General features: G+C 41.8%; 1 protein-coding gene across 1 annotated transcript in view; it reads right to left on the reverse strand.

The window, feature by feature from the left end:
* Nucleotides 1-10,278: 10,278 nt before the first annotated feature.
* LOC103624145 (opsin-5) overlaps nt 10,279-21,746 on the reverse strand; it is a 32,282-nt gene continuing 20,814 nt past the window's right edge. Inside the window, exons 3-6 of the mRNA XM_008643357.2 lie at nt 18,648-18,747; nt 16,452-16,556; nt 13,289-13,512; nt 10,279-12,628 (exon numbers count right to left, since the gene is read on the reverse strand). Coding sequence (XP_008641579.1) covers nt 12,188-12,628; nt 13,289-13,512; nt 16,452-16,556; nt 18,648-18,747 — 870 coding nt within the window. The 3' untranslated portion in view covers nt 10,279-12,187. The remainder of the gene's footprint in view (nt 12,629-13,288; nt 13,513-16,451; nt 16,557-18,647; nt 18,748-21,746) is intronic.

Here is a 21,746-nt window from a genome sequence, read left to right on the forward strand (position 1 = left end):
ATCAGTGCTTGGGCTTCCGTTTGCAAAATCCGAATGGCTTTTGTTGCATCCTGGTAGGGGTTGCGAGCCCCAGGCAGAAGGCCAGGGAAAAATAAGGTCAGAGGAAGGCTGAGTGAGGCCTCTGTTGTGTTAATTTTGGTGAGTTACAGCCACAACCATACGTTGGTGTGTCCAGATTCTGGTTCAGCTCTTTTGTGTCTCCACTGACAGCTCACCAAGGCAGAGCAGCCCAAAACTGCTTTGAACTCTGCGTGGTGAGTTTATCTTAGGCTGCTCAGTGCTAGTGACGGTTTCTGTGAGTCCCTTACCATAAAGTGAAAGACATTTTTGGTCAGTGAGAAACATCTGGCGTGTTGTGCTTGTGCAACGCACTTGCAGGGGGAACAGAGGAGTCAATCCTGATTCACGCCAGTATTAAGAGAAGGAGGTGTCAGGCCTGCAGAGACACCTAAAATGGTGTGTTCCCCTCCTGAGTGAGCTAATAAAGTAGGAAACCAAGCTGTGCCAGCTGCAAGGTGAAATATTACATGCTAGCCTGTGTTACAGCTCCCTGGCGGCCTTGGCTGTTTGCTCCAGTGTGCTGGAGCAGGGGAGCTGCTGCTGCCAGCCCAGATGAGCTGTAAATAGCAGCTGCTGAGGCCTCTGGTGCAGTGGTTCTGCATACAGCCCCTGCTGTGTTTGGTGAGCTCCCCTTCCACATGTCCTTCTCACGGGCTTTCTGCCATCCAGCCGTCACTTCTGTGGATTAGGATTATCTATATATACTCTGAATCACTGCTTACAGGAGTTACCTGACAGGAGATCATCAGAGGCTCACTTTGTGGCAGTGCGTGAGAAAGCCTGTAAAGAACCTGCAAGTGCTGACTATAATTGTTTCCATCCAACTATTCTAGTCCAGCAAAGAAGACACTAATTTTTTTTGAAATTACACTTCAAAGATTCTGCTGCTTTAAAGTGAATTTCTTTGGTCTTTAGAAAATTAATGCTTTACAGCTTTCTTTTTAAAATTTGTTTTCCCCCAATGAGTGAATATATTTCATCATCTAAAAAAAGTCAATGTACAAGAATGAGTAAGAAAATTGAAACAAGTCCTGATTTTTATGTAATAAGTAAATAGTGTTAATTTGTGGAAAGTAATTGCTTTTCTTTTGTAGTCTGTCACTTCATTTGTTTCTTTTCAATGCAGGTGTGGAGAATGGAATTAGTGTTACTGTGAGTGATGTATTTTGCCAAACAACTCTGGCTAGCTATGGGAAGTTCTGAGTAAACTCCCTGTTGTTTCATGTTTCCAAGCCTGGACTTTCTGCAGGCCACAGAGTTGGGACACAAAATCAGGCTGGTGCCTGCTAAGGATCCAAGAAATGACAAACAACAGATAAATTGAATTCAAAGGACATCTGCACAGCCATTTTTTCCATCATCACCTCTGGTCTTCTACAAGAGTGGCTCATGCAAATTAAGACATACAAACAAGAAGTGCTCAGAAAGTGAGTGATCAAGAGGTTAGCAGCACCTGTAGGAAACTGGTACAAATGCTAGATTTCATTTATTTCTCTCTTTATTTTTCTAGTTTTTGAAGAGTTTTTGAAAACATTCTGTTACGTCTTTGGTGTTTCTTCTGTAGGAAATCGTGACAGTGCAAGTGAACCTCCATGGAGTCAGTTGGCGTGAAGAAGACCGAACTTAGGAACTAGATTTTAGTGCTTGGACTGGTATTCCAGAAGACGTTTGAACTATCCTCACTTCTGCCTCAACTGTTTTCTAGAGTGGAAATCAACTCATTGGATTAAGAGCTGTCTCAGGCACTCATCAGTGGGAGAGTATAAGTGGTGTATGCATGTTCTGTGCCATTAACAGTTGATGGAGTGTAATTTACTGCTGTCAGTGTGGCTATTGTTCCTAATCTACAAAACTTCAAAAAGTTTTGGAACAGTTTTATTCACAAGAATTTCAAAAAGAGAGACTAACCTTTTCCTGCAGCACCCCAGTACTCGGTCTTGGTGTTTTCCTTTCTCAACGTTTCACATGTTCTGCGACTTGGCCTCATCTTAAGACCCTGCAGATGAAGTCTTTGCAATTTGCAATTAATCATTTTGCTGTTGCTTGCAAGGGAATAGGATTTTATCTCTAGGATAAAGGGAGGACCTTTCCTCTCCTTGCTCCAAGGGACAGACATAAACACATAAGCAAGGGCATGATGGAGAAGGGAGACGGGGTGTTTCCTCTCTGATGCCCTCTGTTTCTCCTTCCTTCAGTACTGTGGGGAGAAGCTGTAAGGAGGCTGCAGGCATGATCCTGGCTGCTTGGGTGGGGCAGGATCAAATAGGGAAGACCAATAGCTTTTTCCTCAGTCCATCAACAACAAATCTTACAGGCCTGGTCATGTGCTGATATTGCTGTGGCCATAAACACCAATGTTGAGTTGTTACTTGGGGCTGGGAGGAATTTCATCCCGCATTTGAAAGGGTTAATATTTGTGGTGAGTCTTTCTGAAAAAGGGTATCCATGGTGGGGTTTTTTGTAGTCACACAACTTCTTTGTCACATGGTTTTATACAGTGAGGCTGAGAATTGGAGTAGTGGTACAAGGAATTTGAAACAAAGCCCTGAATTTTAATTATTCCAGGCAGGCAGAGGAGTTCTCTCTCTCTATGAATGATATTTAGGGATTTCTGCAGCTGAATGCCATTATCAAAGACAACATTTCGAATGAATAGCCCTACACATATTCTCCATGGCTGCCCTATGAGTAACTATGAACACTTCTCGATCTTCCTCTTCCCACTCCCTTCTCCCACCTCAGCTAAAGCACAAACACTCATTTCAGGACTAAATATATACTCTTAAATAACTTCTGACATTTCTTTGTTGCTGCCTAATGAAGGCTGGGTTGATGAGCTAGAGAGAAGTTTTATATAAGCCCTTGTTGAGATGTTGTCATAGGATCGGAAGTGGGCAGCACTGACAATTGTTAGCATTTGTCTCTGGAGTTTATTTAACTGCAGGTCTGTAAGTCTGCATGTCTGCTCGGCATACAGGGCTTTGTTGTATTGGTTTTGAGCCTCAGTGATGTGTCATGGTCCTGAGGACTGCGGGGTTCAAAAAGCAAGCCACACTGCTGTCCCCGCTGTGCTAACAAGGGGTTTCTGTGTGCCCTTGTTTGGAAGGAGATGTCCCACCAGGGATGTGCCAGCTGCTCCTCTTGGCTTTTCCAACCCTTTCAAACCACTTTTACACCCTGTTTCTTCCATTAATTGGATTATTTGTTTTTTAAGCTTGTTGCTGAGGAAGTCAAATTGACCACGCCTGGTTAACAAAGCCTCAAATAATTGTAAGTAAAAGCAGTGCTGAAGGGGGAGGCCAGCCACACAGACCAGGCCAGTTTCCTGGCCCTGCTGAGAGTACTTAATCCTTGCTGGGTTTATCCAGGTGTCATGGAAGGACACCTGGATGACAACCAGAGACGGGAAGCATGTCTGCTTGCTACCTGGTCTGGCTGTTCATCCTCTGTTTGTAACCTGGGCTAATATAAGGATTTACAGATAACAGGAATGAGCTGGTTTTCTTGTGGGGTGTCTGGAAAAGCTGTCTTTTCTGTGTTGACCTTAACCTAACAAATGAAAATGTTCAAAACGAGGGCTTCCTACTGTTACCTGTAGGTAAGGGTGGTGGGACATTCTGCCCTTTGAAGTTTAGGTAGCTCAGTGAGATACCGTAAGTCTGCGAGACCAATACATGAGGTAAACCTACTGTTGTGATTAAGCAGAGAAAATAATTTAAACATCTTTAATGACTGCAACTGCCCAGACAATAGCTAGTTTTTACTTTGCTTACTATATTAAAAAAATAAGATAAGCCTATTTTTTTTTTTAATGGTAGAAGTTCTTTGGGTACATTCTGCTACTCAGAAAGCAATCAAATTCTTCAGGATTAGAGGCAGCTGAGGCATGTCCTCTTCATCAAAACCTTTGGGATCTACAGCTGAGAGACCATATGTTTAGCATCCTTAGACCTGACTGTGCCCACTGAACTACAACTGAACTTGCTGGCTGAAGTACTATTCCAGATTTGGCAGAGGGAAGCATTAGGGAAAAGTCTTTTGGTTATTCAGCTGAATCACTGAGTGGGTCTTATTTGGAAACTGTAATTTTATAAGGCCAGAAATAGCATTCCAGGTATAGATTGTGGTAATATAACTAATGTTGTTAGCTTCATTTCTATTGCACATGCTTGTAAAGGGGAGAAGGCCCCAAAATCCATGTTGTCTTTCAGGAGAAGTTCAGAGAGATTACCCTTGGTAGTGGTTTTTTGATGCATATGCTAGACCTATTCTTTTCTGCTAGCATGAGAAATGTTTACAGGGCTCTTTGTGCGAGAACCAGGTAAGAGTTAACCTTGTGGGAACTCCCCGTGTTTCGCTATTCCATGGTGATGCTCCATTTTCATAGGAGGTTGGGTGAGAAAAAGCATTTGGCAACAATTGCCCTCTTCATGGTAAGAATTCTAATTGGAAAGTGTTTTGGTGGTGTATTCACCCCTGCTAAGTTTCTGATTGTTGGCTGTGCTCTTCCTCACCTGTAGCCAAAGCACCTGCTGAAAATGCATATTGGGTTATTACGGGATGTGCCAATAAAACAAGCTGAAAACATGAAGCTTGAAACATGGGATTTCTGTTAGACTGGAAATGGGGAACAGCAGCGCTGCTTCTCCTCAGGTCACGGTGAATCAACAGAGACATGGGTGGGCACCACCAACCATTACAGAGAGACAGTGAGTGGGGCATAAGCAAACAGGACATCTAAATTAACCTGAGAAAGACTCAAGTGTGCTAAACACTGCTGCAGCCCAGGAGTTGGTAGAGCCTCCCTCTTATCTGTTCTAATGTCTGGTGTCAAGCTTTTTGGCTCCTTTATCAGCATACATACCTGTCTAATTATCCTAGTGCTAGCCAGGTCTTTTCTCACAGCCCCCTAAGAGTCACATTTTCCCACACTTCCCAAGTCCACGTTCTTCACCTCTTGTAAAAGCTCTGATTTCCTTCAGAAGTCAAACTACTAAAGAGCTTCTTGTGAAGAATATATAGCATCTTTCAAAGAATAAGGTGTATCAGTTTTCCAAAGTGAATGTTTTCCCTTGCCATGACTCTAAGGATGTGGAATGGTCTGGTAACAGCTCCTCCAAACTGCGGGGAGATACGGGTCTCATCTCTGGAGCTAAGAAGTTAAACTTGCAAATTCTTGAACTGGTCATTTGCCTGGGATGATTTTTTCTGATAGGACACACAACAATGTGTGTCAGCTGGTGTACTCAACTGCCTTTCAGCAAAGGAAGCTGAGGGCTGGATTGTCAGGTAAAATGGTATCAGTCAAGGATAAGCTAAAGCCCCTTTTCTATTCCCTTTAAATCCCTGTATAGGCTACATGTTATCTCATGATTGGTAGCTCATTCTCAGAGATGTTGGTGTTGTTTATTTCACACAGCAGTTTACCAGTGGTGCAAAGCGTGCCCCAAGTTCTCCCAATTCACTGTACAAATATTAATGTGATATGAATCTGTTAGAAATTTGTCTTTGGCACATGACAAGGCTTTGCCAGGTCACATCACAAAGAGATGTTCATGCTCTCATTTGTACTGCCAGATATTATTCTTGACTTCACACTTTGTTTTGCAAATACTGTGGCAGATGTGACATATAGAGGTGTGTTGTGCTTGGGCAGCTTGCAGGGACCTTGTGCTGGACCCAGCAGATCTGCCTCTGGCCACACATGCACCCTCCAGGACCATCCCAGCTTTGCTCTAGCAGTGGTTCTTTCCAGCAGCCAGGCTGGCTGGTGTACAGTGTGAAAGGCTGCTGAAGGCTGTCAAATATCAGTGAGGGAGGGCATTTATTGCAGTGATTTTTGCAAGTCCTTCCACTCTCCTTTTACTAGGTTACATCCTATTACATAATTAAATGCTGTATATTTGTTATCCCAGAGGCCTTTTCTCATTCACTGAGCATCAAAGAAGATGATTATTGGCACAGACAGCCCGTAGTTCTATTTTTATTTTTATTATTCAGCGTGGCCCTGTTTTTTCTATCAGCAATGGGCTTATTACATTTCATTTAGTAATTTTCTTACTGTTCTGTGTTCCTACCGTAGTACTATTTTGACATTCTTTAAATCTTATGTTTATTCTTGTGCTTCTCCTGCACATCAAGATGTTTTCAGTCTTGTTTCCCTTTTATGATAATACAAAAATAATCCAACCCAGAAAAGAAAGTACTTTAAGAAGTATGTGTTAAATACACATGTGGGTACCCAAAGCTATAGAGGAAAGCACAGGTCCAGATGACACTCCTGCAGTCAATGCAATTCACTTACCTCTTTTAATCTCAGTGTGGGTATATGAAGCTCTTTAAGAGTCTGCTAGGCACAAAGATTCTTGCAGAATCTCTGGATATGAATATCCAGTAGTACCTTTACTCCATTCTTCTGGACAAGACCATGTTTTCAGTTCTAGCTTGCTTCATCTGGAATCACCTAATTGCCATCTCCCAAGAAGCAGGGATATATGCTGATCATGAGGACCTTGGAGGTATTTTTTCCCAATTGCACAAGATTGTAGCTTTTCATATTCCTTCATCACCAGTGCAGGAAGGGATTAGGTAGTTTTTGCTGCAGGTGGGAATTAGGCGCTTCAGACCAAAACTAAACAGAGAGCCATTTTACCCTGCAGGAGCCTTCACTTTGGTCTGCAGAGTTCCTGAAGTGCTTGCAAAAATCCTTTGCATTTGTTGATTTACTGAGAAGGTTCAGACTCCACACTTTCAGCAATTTGACAGGTAGGCAGAGGCACACACAGCATTGCAAGAAAACCTGGTTTGCCAGGCTGGTTTGAAAACAGAGCCAAGGTAGTGTTACCAATCCTTTTCGTTATTGCCCAAGGTGAAACTATTCACCAGGGTAGCAGCAGAACAATGCTCTTGTTGAACCCTGTCCTCAGGAAGGGGTTTTGCCTCCATCTGTCTCTCCTGAGGAAAGAACTAAACCATAGGCCATGTTTGGGTGGGCACACTCTAGATCTCTCTTATTGTGTTAGTCTGTGCAGCCAAGAATAAAGAACTTATGGGGTGAAGAGAGAGCCTGCAAGGGGGTGCAAGCCTGAGTGGTTCACACTGTAATAAAATCACTGTCTTAAGGGGGGATGAAGGGTTTCTTGTTTTCTGGCCTCTGCTACAAGAAATACTTTTACATGAGTCATCAGATAAAAATGCGTAACAGCACTGAGAACAGGGACTGGACTGGACTGGAGTAGGCTATCCCACTCCCTCCAACTGCACACTCAAGTTATTCATGTTTGCATTCGAAATGTCGAAGTTATTAAGAAATGCTGTTGTGTATCTCAATGTGCCAACATCCTGAAGGGTTTTCAGCTTGGCAAAAATGCTAGCAGGGGAAAGGTGGGCCCAAATGGTTTTCTTGGCATAAATAAACAAAGGATTATGATAACTTTTTCCCTCTCCCCAATCCAGAAGAGGCTATTTTTAAATGTGGAAATTGAATAGAATTAATCCTGAATTAACTTAATTGTTTGAACCCTGTAGTCCCAGAGAAAGGGTTGTGTCAGTGGCAGGGATGTTGGTAATCCACTTGTAAGGCCAGGTTGTACATGTGAGTATTAATAACTGCACTTCATGATTAATAACTGCAGTGATTTTGGTATAATACTGATATGTTGGTAATAATGAATAATATTGATAATAAGAAGTAATCAAGTAAGATCCAATGAGATTTTGATACACGTGAATTATGTGGCCATTAAGAACTCACCTGCTGAGTGTACTAATCAATAGCTAATCAAAACAGTTGGGAAATGGTTGGAAATTAATATGTAGAGTAGCTAAAGGCATAATTTAAAGGGTGCCTTAAGGGCTTCAAGCATTTTTCAAGGTGACTTCATTATGCTCAAGCACATTGTTTTTGCTAGGTTGCTTTAGCAATGTCAAAAACTCTGTGATTACAGAATTGGATAATGAACAGCTAGCAAGGAGTTTTTGGGTGGGTTCCTTGCATCTAGGGTAAGATGTCTGTCTCAGATCCTGCTGGAACAAGCCAGAAAACGCTGACAGCATCCTTCAAAAATGGTAGAATTAGTTGGCCTACTACCTTCTGCCAGATGGTGCTATAATTTTGGTATGCCATACATGAAAACAACCCCAACAATCACAAAATCTCACAGTAGAATCCAGGGCTGATCAAGAGAGACAGAAGGAGCCTACAGGCCAGAATTTCTATGCCAAAGGGAGAGAGATCTAAATATTGTTCTCCTACCTCATGACAAGAAACCATTTGGATACTAGCAATAGACATGAGATCTCATTTGTGCAGGCTGGCACTAAGCCATTCAATACAAAACACAATGAAATAGGCCCATGGCTGAGGCAGTGGAAGAACTAGGTGCTGTTATGCAGCCCATGTGGGTTGTCTCCTCTGTGCCTTCACAGAATCGGAAGAGGCATCACTAGGACGAATATCCTATGTCATAGAGATATGACATCTAGCCCTGCCTTTGGTTCACCCATCAGCTTTTGGCGTTAGAAAAAAGCAAAAATATAGTGTTGCTAAAGAGAAAGCACTGGGAGAAGGTAGTTCTTTGCTTCGTCACGCTAAGCAGGACCTCCCTTGTCAGACCATCTCAGGTGGAGAGTGTTCAGACCTGCAATTTTCCAGAGAAGCCTCCTTGTCACCAGATTATCAGTCAGGACAACAGCCTTCTCACATCTCTGCTGCTAAAAGTCACCAGGTGAAAATCCAAGGCTGTGAGGAGCAGCAAGGTTATGGGCAGAAGTGATTTGACTCTGGGACCCTCTATGTTATTTTTACTTCATTCTTGCTAAGTAAAAATCATGAAACCCCACACCCCTCTTCAGCATCCTTCCTGCCTGTCTCAAGCCACCAAGATCTTTGCTCCTTTCTGACTGGCAGTGCTGGCTCAGCAGGCTGAGGAGCCCATCTGTGGGTGCAGCAGCAGGGGCCAGCCTTGTCTGGGCACATGAGGGACCACAAACAAGGGGAGGAAATCCAAGGTACAGGAAAAGTGTTTTACAAATGGATTTGTGATGATTCCCACACTTAAAATGCTGATGTGCTTTCCCTTACATGCACTCCAATAATGGATTCTGGACCTCTTTTATGCCTTTAGCCACTTGCTGGTGTTGTGGGTGCAGCTACAGGGCACTGATGCTTTAGGGCTGGAAGCTTTTTTACCCGAGTAACTTTAGTGACAAAAGTGCTCCTGCTGTTACTGATCCTGGAACACAGGTTGGGGTCTGCAAAGACATCTCGTGGCACCTGTAAAACCATCTGCTCTGCTCTACAGCTGTGCAGTCCTGTGGTATTACCATGTATCCACAAAGGACTGGAGCTGTTGGCCTTGCAGGAGAGAGGTCTTGAGCAGTCCAGTAAAGGCTTTTTCTGTGTTGTCTGCTTCTAGTTGTCTTTCAGCAGGTATGCATCCTTTGACTCCTGGCCTCTTGCTCCCCCGCTGATCTGGTTTCCCCCCTCTTATGTTTTTCCTCTAATTTTGCTCCTATTTTGCTCCTTTTTGCATACACCCTCCTCTTCCCCCAGTCTAACCTCACTGTATGTGCTCAAGGGTGTATGAACTACTAGAGATTTCAGCTGGAGTTTGGGACACTCCTGGAAATGGCCTTGTGCTCTGCCTGCCTGCTTGTCTTTTTCACATCTTTCTGTTTCAGAGTCTGAATCCTGCAGATCAGCAGCATTTTTGTAACGCAGCAGGGCAAGAATTTTCTCTAGGTATCTGTAAATTAGCAGAAATACAGATTGCAAGCCAGGCTGGCACCTACAGCCACAGAGTGGCTCTGGGCAGGTGTCCGGCACACACATGGCTGCGGGTGTCTCTGGGAATGCAGTGGGGCTGCACAGCACCTCTGTCTCTCTGTGGAGCAAAACCCAAGCACTTTCAGCAGTGAGAATTCTCAGTCCATCATGGTTACTGAGGTGGATTTTTTTGTTACACTTAGGAGCTTTCAAAACTGTGTGCTAACTTTGGCTAGCCCAGCCTGGCTTCATCCAGCTGCTACAGGATTTTGGACTAAACAATTTCATCTATTTCTGCAGCTGCAGCATGCACTTTTATCTGGAAGCAAAATGTTTACTTATTTGCCTTTAATTATTTATGGTAATGAAATAGCATCCATATCTCAAAATTTTCCAGAAAAATGAATGCTCTTGTAGTCCAGACCTGTGGCCATGAAAGAAAACACAGTTCCTCAGTGTTGCTTGTAATGTTTATTTGTTTTTAACTTCAAAACACAGGTGATTTTCTCAAAACAAATACAGTAATGGGGGAAATGGAGGTGGGCTCTCTTTGTAACTTTCCCAAGAAATGAATCTGGAAGAGCATATTTTTGCAAAACAGCTACATTTTAGCACACCCAGACAGCAAGATTTCAAAAATTCATAAGTAGCAGAGGTTAGCAAAGAGTGTTGCTGCTTTTTTCTTTTTTTTTTCCCCCTTATTTTTCCCCCGTTTAACTTGCAAATGGCACTAAATGAGCCCACAATTTCCATGACTAACACAGAGACATTTTAAAAGAAGTCTTTGAGTATGCAGTTACTTTTCAAGACAGGATATGTCTTTTTCAAGACAGGATACCTCCTCATTTTGATTCTGTAAAATAAACTTGGTGACATAATTGTAACATCTGATAGTCTGGCAACAGATTTAGGCCTACAGCATAGCTATTTAAATCACTATCCTTAGTTGCTACTTAGTTGGGTTTACCTAAAAGTCACTTTTTACCCATAGGCAGGTAGCTACGCTTTCTTTAGAAGCAGCAGTGAAGTGTTGGATTATACTTTGTAAATAGCTCTGATGCCACACCTCACCAGTCCTCTTAAAACCTAAGTGTCAGTTTTGGTTTCATTGCCTGTACATCTCTTGCTCCGCCTTGATAGAAAGGTAGAAAAATAACCATTTTGGAGACAATCGGTAAAATCTAAGGCCAGCTTTCCTGAATCAGAGTGCTAGAGCCAGGCCCTACTCACCAGGAAGGTCAGGGGAGGTGTAAATAATTCTGCAAACCAATGAGGAAAAGTATGAAGCCGCTGCTCAGACTACAGTGACTAGAAAATACCAGGCTAGCATTTTCAGTATATTACTACTCCTAATCCTTGCATAGACATACAGAGAGTCAGGCACAGGCCATCAGAAGATGACCTATGAAGGTGATCTATGAAGACAGGCTGAGAGCTGGGGCTGTTTAGTCTGGAGAAGGCTTTGGGGAGACCTCACAGCAGCCTTCCAGTACAAAAGGGGATGGAGAAGGACATTTTACAAGTGACAGGACAAGGGGGAAAGACTTTAAACTGAAAGACAGTAGGTTTAGATTAGATATTAGGAAGAAATTCTTTACTGTGAGGGTAATGAGACATTGCAACAGGTTGCCCAGGGAAGATGAGGGCGCTCCACTCATGGAAGCATTCAAGAGCAGGTTGGGTGGGGCTTTGAGCAACCTGGTGTAGTGGAAGGTGTCCTGGTCCATGGCAGAGGGGTTGAAAATAGATGATCTGTAAGGTTCCTTCCAACACAAACTGTTCTCTGATCCTGTGATCAGACACACTCCCATGAAGTCCCTGTGGGGCCTGGGAGCCCTATGGTGGGCACACCTGGGTGCTCTAAAGGGAGAACATGGCTTTTCCCACTACCTTGCAGCCTTTGCAGCAGTAGCAGCTCCACAGAAATCTCAGCAGGGCCCATCTTCTCCTACAGCTGTGAAGCACCACTGAGTTAAAACAATCATCTGTGGCTGTGACTGTTAAAGAGCAAAAGACATATTTGGAAATGTAGTCCAGAACTAATAAAATTTGGATAGCAACGTATTAATTATTTTTGCTAGCTAATGCCTGGTCTCCTGAAGTCAGTCTTTCTTTTCCTACATGACTGTGAAAATGAAGTGTTTCTGGCACTGGGTGTGCTGCCCACACTGTAATGTTCTTTGTAGCATTTTGTATCTACATGGAAGGAAAATATCACTTTACCATCTGATTTGCTTGAGTTGTATAGTCATCAGTGCTACAGCAAGAAACAGATGGAACGGGAATTAGTAAATTACTCAAGCGCTGCTCTGTAGAGCATCTTCCTGAACACAGAGTGCATGTATTAAACAGCCACAAAACTTACAACCTATCACATTCAATATCAGGGTTCTTGGATGGTGTATCGAGAATACCAAAATACACTTCCCTGTTTGCTGGTGGTGGGGTGTTGGTTGGGCTTCCCACCCCGGAATCAGGGCTTGGTGCAGGGTGCATTTCTGCAGCACACTTCTCTTCTTTCTGAGAAGGCTGTGGCTGCTTTGGTTTGAGGTTTTTGAAACGTTTGAGCTTCACAGGATCCTTGACTTCCTTGGCACAATGGAACAAGATAAAAATGTCCCTTCGAAATTTGGAGCTCATTCCAAAGTAGATAACGGGATTGTAGAAGCTAGCAGACTTAGCAAACAAACTGGCAAGGATGGTGGTAAGGTTGGGCACAGGGTGACCGTAGGCAGACCATATAGAGATGACAGCATATGGTGACCATGCAATAATGAAGGCTGTGCAAATGACAATAGAAACCTAAAACACAGAAGAAGAATAGTCTTAAATCTATTCTGGAAGACTACATCAGGAAAGGAAAACACTGGGAATAGTAACCTGAACACTTGGCTGGAAGGGAAAAGTCCAGATTGCCCTGAGGGTATGGTTTACAGGAGAATATGGGAAAGCAAATGGTTTGCTTTGATACAGCCAGGCAGACCTGGCTATATATTGAATTTTGGCATGGTGTGTGGTTGAGAAATGCCTCATCTAACAGAATGAAAATAGCTACATTCCCATATGTTTATAATCATACAGAAGGTTTCAGGTAGACTTAACTAAACAGTGAGTAAATTAAAATCTCCACTCTAACTTCTGAGTATGCTCAGAAGTAATGTAACTTCTGAAAGAAAAAAGCATATGCCAAACCAAATTTTTGGGGTTTGTGCTGTATAACCCACTCCAATTATATTTAGATTATTTTTCACATGTGATGTAGCACCAATATTAACCAATAGATGCAGTAGAAATTTTAAACAAAGCTCATATTCTTCACTGAGTTCAGACTCTCTCACTACAGTTATCAAGAAATTAAATGCAATTGATTGGTTTTGTTCTCTTCTGTTCTAGTTGAGACCAATTTTTGGAAAGACAGATTTCATTGAGATGAATCCTACCCAATATGAAACCCAGACTCACCCTGGTGACGTCCCGCTCTATTCTCCTCTGTCTGTCTGTGGGATCACCCAGTCCTGTCAATGCATGGCTTAGTTTGACAGTATTGATAATCGACACATATGAGAAGACCATGACTGTGACAGGTAGGAAAAAACAGCAGATAAAAATGGAGATGATGTAGGACTTGTAGATTGTAGAGAAGTTGGCTTTTGCCCAGTCTATCTCACATGTGCCATACATGCGATCTGGAAAGCAAGGATATGTTGGTCAGCGTTTTTATAATATTTATCTACTTTTGAGCAATTAATTTATTAGTTAAAATGCTGTATTTTTCTTCTGTTGAGCACTACAGAATGGATTTATCTTCCTGATTTAATGAGACATGACATTACTTCCTACATAAATAATTTTTCAAGACCAGCTAGACTGTAACAAATTTTAATGTGTATTATCATTCTGTCGAGTTTCTATTGCCAGTGTAAACCCATAATGCACAAACTGTTGTTTCAGGATAGGAAATTGTGACACTTTATTTAAAAAAAAAGGTTTTATATCCTTGAGTGATACGTACTCTTATTTGTCATAGCACTCTATGTAGTAACTTCGTAAGAGGGGCACTGTAACAGTGTAACAAGGAATTCCATAGACCGTATGCCAAATGAAAAAAGTCACTACTTACATAACGAAGTAGAAAATGAAAATATTGAGGCTCCTTGAGACAATGGAACTTCTACTGCAGAGAAGTACTACTGAGAGCCATGAGACCAAATTGATACAGCTAATGATAAAGATTACGAGACAATAAAACATATAAATATTTTGAAAGATATGAGACCTTTTGATAAATGGGAAACACACAGTCCTGCAACACAGAGATGCAGTCAGGCAGATTGCAGGGTCTACCACAAGTGAGACAACAGCTGATCAGGTACTTAAGGAAAAGGCAGTGGGAATAACATGTGGGAATAGGCAGTGGGAATAACTGGCTCAAACACTTCTATATATAACAGTTGACTTCTTTAGATCCCCTGATGTGTTTGTAAAGATGTCCTGATAGAAAAACTTGAGTTCTATAACATTAGAGGGTGTTCTATAACATTAGAGGGTTTTCTATAGATCGTGAATTGTGTATTTTCCTTTTTAAGTGGAAAAAGCTGGGGTTTTTTTCTAACAGCTATGGCAACAAATTGACTTACAAATAAATGAAGCATGAATCAAAATTATGTAAGTCAAGTATTTACAGGTCCCAGAGATATGTTACAGGTGAAGACTACATGATTTAGCAGCAGATCTCTCCCTAACATCCAGGAGTAGTTTTGAAGAAAAAAAATTCCCTTAATTCCTCACAGGTGATAGGAGATTTAAACAGGAGGAATTAAATGAGCAAAATCTTAAAATCTCTTTTATGATTCTCATCAAAAAGAGCTTGGCATTTTATCACCAAAAGCTCTAGGTTTTCCTGTCTGAATTTGTTCTGTAATAGAAATAGATTTTTCTCTCCTTTGCCTTTTTCATCAGTAGACCTCAAGATTCAAAAATATAACCATAAAATCTGGCTTAATTCTGGATTTCTGCTCTTTGGAACTTTTGCCTGAAAAATGAAACCAGCCTCCAGATGACAGGAAAAGAAAATCCTGCAGATTTTCCACAAGTCAGAATTCAGAGCTATGTTTTCCCCCTCTGGAGGGACAAAAACAAGTGGCTTTCCCAAAAATCAGTGGGGTCCTGGGGTCCCCTGAAGATATTGTGTAGAAGTGAAAGGTCCAAGGCAGCCAGCTGTAATGTGCTGTGGTCTGCTGGTGCCTGCTTCTGGACTTGCCACTGCTGGGCTCCCACATCTCCATGGGTGCCCTCACTGGAGGTGTGTTTAGAGAGAGATAGCCCAGGAACCTGAAACTGCTGTGAGTCTCAGTAGGGGAAAGCACTCCTAGAAGTAGTCTTGAAAACCACTGTCAATTCAAAGTACAAACAAGGTCTACAGGGGCACTTGAATGTCCTGACAAAGCAGTGTTGCCCAAAAAGTCCGTGGCTCCAGTTTAAGGCCAAAAGCAGACATCAGAAGTCCCTCTATAAATGAGGAGCTGGTAGATTAGTGTAAAAAGAATACAGATCACCAGAAGATACACAGAAAATTACCAGTCCAAACCACCCAAGTTTATGACAGGTCCAGAGTGCAAAAATATGACATAAAATTCAAACAGTCTAATAAACAGCTGGAATTTGTCTCAAACCAAAGGTCCATTGAGCTTAATATCTTGGGTGTATTTTGGTTTGTGAAGGATAGAACACTTAACCAACCATAGGAATGGCTGCTTTTCTCACACCCACACTTCAAGGGTCCAGAGATACCTCAAAGTTACGTACTTAGTAAATAAGAAAATAAATGCACATAGCTGCTTCAGTAAGCCTCCATAGATTTCATGGCTTGTCAAAGAATGCAGAGGCTTACGGGATCCAGACAGGTAACTGCTGGACAATGTCAGTCACATGATTTCAATTGTTGAGACTTCTGTATCATTACCATTTGTTCCTAGATACTGGTTTTGTTGAATTCCTAAAGGCTTGAATTGAGGCAATTTCTCCATCTTTCCCCCATGAAGAAATTTTCTGGTCTGGAAATATCCCTTAGCCCTTGAATTCCTTCAGTGTTCACTATATTAATTTTTTCCTATTTTAAATCCCCCCCCTTTTTTGATATGGCTTTATCTTGCGCCCTGATTCTTTCTTGGACTGACAAACTTTCCAACATCTTTTAGTTCCTTTGCTATGTAAGTTTTCATATTTCCAACAAATTGTTTTGTCAAATCTTTCTGGCTCATCTTATTATAGTTTCAAGTTTAACTTGCTGGAACTTGTGTTCTTTTCTAGTTTCCTAAACTTGACAGTTTTTGAAAGATGTCTTTTGATAGTTTTCTTTATCTCACTGCTTAACCATGCCAAGTATTTTTGGCCTCTCTTTTTTCATAGGCAATATGCACTTGGTCCAAGCCTTTCCTGTGAAATCTTCAAAAAAATCTCTTTATAGCTGATACCAAAGCAGGCAAAACTCTGCGCCTACGTCACGCACGATGAATGATTTTCTCAGCTCCACGGTCTGATTTATCACAAACAGCAAGAAAGAAAGGTAAGTATCTTTGTCAAGGGGAGAGGTGCCAGGTAAGTACAACTGAAAGATACCTGTTACCTGTATAACTGCCCCAGCCAAGTAATGGAGCTGCAGACCAGAAGAAAGCTGCTACCCAAATGAGAACCAGAGCGACCGACATGCTGCTGTTGCTGATGCAGTGACCTGCAATGGCATGCTTGTGTCAGAAAATAGTATTGGAAAGGCAAACATATCTCTGAAACCTAAATGGACTCCTATACTACCAGCTAATAAGCAAAACACAGCTATTAAAAAATATTAACATAGAAAAATGCATATTCATAAGAAAAGTTTGATTTTGAAAGCATCTGTCAGGCTTATGTTACCACTGAAGAGTGGAAATGAATGTTTTTTAAGCAGGAGACAATGAGTTTGTTGAGCACTGTGGAATTAGTAAATTCTAGACTTACACTTTGCAATTTTGTAAAATGCAGGAAACAGTTATATTTTACATAGAAATAAACAAGATAAATCTAAATTCAGGGGACTTTCTTACTCGCTTCAAGGTTTTTCCCTGTTAAAAGGGAGAAACTAGCCCAGACTGTATTAACCATTCGATACAAAAGATTCAATCTGTCCTGCTGTTGCCATTCACTGTGGTTATTTCTTCATTTATGTAGGAAATATTCATGCAGTCACCAATTTCTGTTCCTCAACATTTCTGTAATGTTATACTGGGTACTTGCTCAGATTTACTTGAGATACAAACATAAATTATGCACACGATCAGATGGAAATGTGGTAGAGCTTCACAAAAGAGAAATGTGGGTTTTAAATATGACTTCTTAACATGCAATGAATAGAAGATGTAGGATTATATCACAACCAAATTCTATCAGCTCCAGCAGCATTTTGTGCTGAAAGCTGACTTCAACAAGTCTATCATTACAACAAACTGCAGAAGAACTTTCTGCGGAAAAAGTACCTCCATGCAGAAGTTCTTTTCACAGCAATTACTCCTTGTGCTAGTAAAGAGAAAAACTCATCTGATGCATCCTGTATACTTACACATACTTTCCCTGCAGACATTGAGAGGTTCCTGCCTGAAAGACAGTGCAAGCCACTTGTAATAAAGGCATGAAAATCAATCATACATTGTCCAAAGATTGGTGAAAAGAAGCCTAGGGATAACTTATGGTAGGTGTAGGTATAAAGAAGAGAGATTACATAAGACTCTCAGTGGAAGTCAAAATTCTGAGCAGGCAGGAGGCTCAGGATAAATGGTGAGGAAGTTTCTACTGATCCAGTGAAAGAGAGTGCCTGGGATGAGTGTGGTGATATATATGGACTGGTGAGGGCTTCAAAGGGCAGGAAATGTTTAAAGGATTTCAGATCAGGTTTGTGGGACAGTGGGACAATCATATGTCTTCACAGAGGCATAACCAAAGGCTAACAAAAAACAAAGTTCAAAAATACAGAGTGGTGAATAAAATGTTTGTAGCACCCGAGAGAGTAATGAACTGCGGTTGTTTGAGATATTAACGCTACAGATCAACAGGGCACTAGAGAAGGAAGAAGTGTGGGTATGAAGCTGTGGCAATGATGCTTTGCAGATCTGGGAGACAGGTAGGAGACAGGAACTGTGCAGGCAGAGTTGGGTCATAGTCAGTTCTGGGGATGGTAGGAGTAATTTTCATCTGACATGGCGTGAAAATGTCCAAGGGGAGTCTGGAGATGCACGTGGGGATGGCAGTGCTGCAAAAGCTGGAGGAAAGACCTGCAGACTGAATGTTCCCAGTGCCATCTAAAGGCATCATGATGCCTGCTGTGCATAAACCCTGGCAAAACACCCTGAAGAATGAAAATGTTTGTATGTACGGCAGCTTTCTGAATGAAGGATCTGATCCCTGACCGGAAACTTCCCAAACATCATCTCATAGAAGATCAAATCTATTTCTGTGAGATACAGACAACGATGTATCACTTAGGAGCAATTTAAGTCACACTTTGAGGAATACAGAGGGTCAGGAGGACCTGTGGTATCTTTGGCACAAGGATGAATTTACTCATGATGGCCCAAGTGTACTTGTAATAATTTGGCTCTTGCTGGAGTTTACCCTGAAGGATTCTATGAAAACATGTTCGTAATGTAAATGACAATATTATGTCCTGGTTTCCAATAAATTTAATTTATATTTAATATAGTCTGAGTGACTGACAATAGTAACTCTGAGAGAAATACAGATTGGCACCAGGTTCAGTGAAGGCAGAACTGGACGTGCCTTTATTCCTTACCTCTCTCAGGATGGCAGCCCTTGATATAGCGTGTCACACTGATCACTGTAAGGGTATTAATGCTAGCCAGGCCAAAGAGAAGTGTCAGGAAGCCATCAACCTGAAAAACAAAGCAGTACAGAATGTTCTTTTACTGTAGAGAATTGAGGGGGAAAAGAACCACAGGAATTTCTCCTGTCATTTTCATGTTAATGAACTCAAAAGTTTTTCCAGAAACCCAACTAGCAGGGAAATACAAAATGTCAGGTGCAGTTATCTTCTATAGGATCAGTGAGCAAGTAAATGTTCAAAAATTATGTAAGTGCTCCGTCATGTACATACAATAAGCAAGCAAGCACACCCTTACATCTGTGCTTCCCTTAAATGTCTTGCTAAATGAAGGAGAAAAACTTTGAACTGGAAAGAAGAAAAGCCCTGACCAGGCAAAAATGCCCTGGATGCAGCTGCCCTGCTTATACAGAACAAACATGTAAACTGATCCTAAGAAATTTAGGCCAAAGAGGGAAGAATGTAGGAGGTGATGGGCTTGGCTGAGTGAGAAAATTTGGGTTTTTTCAAAAAAGACCCCCAAACCTAATTACATCCAGTAGATTGAGTCTCAATGTCTGGTGCTACTGGTTGCCTGCTATTTCTGAAGCCCTGATCCTCATCCCCTTGCTGTGACACAGGCAGAGCTGTGCAGCTCTGTGGCTCCCGCTGACATCAGTGCTTCAGCCACATCCCAGGATGGCCACAACTCTGTGAGCTCCACGTCCGGGTGTAACCAGGAAGTTCTGTTGACTGTAGTGGACATGGATGCAGCCATCTTCTAGGGAGCACTGTATGGCTGGGAAATGATCCAGGGCAACACACTGATGGCAGTCTTTATGTTTGGAATCTTGCACTGATATATTAAACTGTCCAGAGCAAAGGAGCTCTTGGAGGTCACAGTTTTACATCTAGAGAAGCAAGAATATTAAGCAAGTGTCTCTGGACCGTAACCTGGCATTAAAATAGTGACATTATCGGCAGAAAGGCACACAATTATTCTACAGTAACAAACTCTGTCTTTGTATGAACAGGGACAACTCCTGTGGAATTCAATTTATCCCAGCACTGAATCTGGGGCTTTAATCCAGGCTTAAAGCTAAGACCCTGGGAGATTGTATAAATTAAATCGGGTAAAGGGTTAGAAAAAGGACTGCTTCATCACTTCTTTCACTGGTGTTTTTTCTTATTACCAGTGCCCTCATATTGATTCTAAAGACTCTTTATGGCCAACTTTTACAGACCCACCACATTTTAAATGCATACAAGGCTTGCTACTACAACAATCTACACCCACCTGTGCTCCGATTACAATCAGCTCATGCTTGGTGTATAAATGCAACCTTGTTTAGAACAGACTTTCTTGGATGTCTCAGCTACTTGGTAGAAGCTGCACTCAGCTGAATTTGGCCTGCTGTGTGCTGTGGAGGCTGGTGAAATACCTGGATATGTAAATGTGCTCTGTGTCTCATTAGTCTTACTGGTGCAAACAGCTGCCGCTTCTCCATTTGCTCTGCCAATGCTTCGTAGATGCGGAAAGTATAATGGCCATAATCTTAAGGAATTGCATTAGTTATTAGATTAGAAAGGAAGCAGTACTTCAACAAGAATGCAAATAAACACTTTGAAATTAAGTCTAAAGAGCCATGAGATTGAATGCTAAAAGAGCAGAACAGGCTTCTCACTGTGTATTACAGGCCTGTGTTGAAAGCAGGGGAGTTTTTCTGAAATAGATCTGTGTTTGTTTTATCACTGGCAGATGTGACTGTCACTTTTCTCCCACCCTCCTTCCCTGATGTCAGACTAAAGAGAGACAATTATATCAAGTGATTGGTCCAAACAGCCTCTGAGCACACCTACGAGGGACAAAGGTGGGTCTAAAAATACACTCTTGTCCTTTATCATTTAAGATGAAGCCGTCACCATAAGAAAGAAAAGCCTAAATGTTTTCTTTGGAGTGGGGCCTTGCTAATAAAATGCAGATTTATCTAAATCAACATAGTTCATAGGATTGAGCCATTGCCAGCACCACATCTTGTTTTCATACTACTTCATAACATCATTTCAACAGATCTTCCGCAGGTGTGGGAGCTACCACCAGAGATGTTACCAGGGCCAAATGGTTTGTGAGTGGCTAAGTGGCAGCAGCCTCCCAGGGCAGCTATCATTGCCCCCATGCTGGCCACAGGCTTGGTGGTTTGGGAACAGGTGACAGCGGGAAATGTCATGAAGTAGAGGGAGCCCTGGGGATGACAAGAGCTCGGATGAAGTGAATAAAGGAGGTAAATGGTGGCTCTCAGGCAGAACAGCCCTTACAGGAGCCACAGCACCTGGAACATTAAACCACGAGAGACCATCCAACAGGCTGCTTTGGGAGCATGATGCTCAGATCACTCTTGACCCAAATGTTTATTGGCAACAAGTGGCTTTTGAGGCCTGCTATGCATAAACCATTTCCCAGCAACTTTGACAATGCTGTAACACTTTTATACGGGTGTCATTTAGCCATATGTCTTCAGAAGAAAACAAGGGATCTTCCTCTCGATGTAGCCAAATTACTTCAAGCTTACACCTACTGGATTTGGAAGAAAGATCTGTGCTACTTTTTCTGCTCTTGAACAGACAGCCCTGACTGTTGGTAACAAGGCAACTGCTTGGCACCCAAAGTAGGTAACAACAGGAAAACTGCTTTAACATAGTCCCAATTTCTATAGACAGAGATTAATATCTGCAGGTTACAAAAATATGTGATAATTTCAGTTTTCTGCATTTTTTAAGATGTATGGAATGAGGAAGGAAATACTAGAATAGTAAATAACATTTAATTACTTTGGAAGATTGATGCTCTTCTCCTTCCACAATTCTGGTTTTCCTTTTTTTCTACCCCCCAGCTAACTCCTTCCTTCCACAGTCATAATATTTCCTCCATTTTTGTGTAATGCAATTTTGTCCTTCCTATTATTAATTATAATCAAATAGCAGCAGTGTTAACAGGCAAAAACGAATTCTGATATAAACACAAAGTTGATTGCTTGGTAATTTGAATACAACTGCTTTCCCTTTTACCCATTA

Source organism: Corvus brachyrhynchos, unplaced genomic scaffold (genome assembly GCF_000691975.1).
Source record: "Corvus brachyrhynchos isolate BGI_N302 unplaced genomic scaffold, ASM69197v1 scaffold70, whole genome shotgun sequence".
Lineage (NCBI taxonomy): Eukaryota > Metazoa > Chordata > Aves > Passeriformes > Corvidae > Corvus > Corvus brachyrhynchos.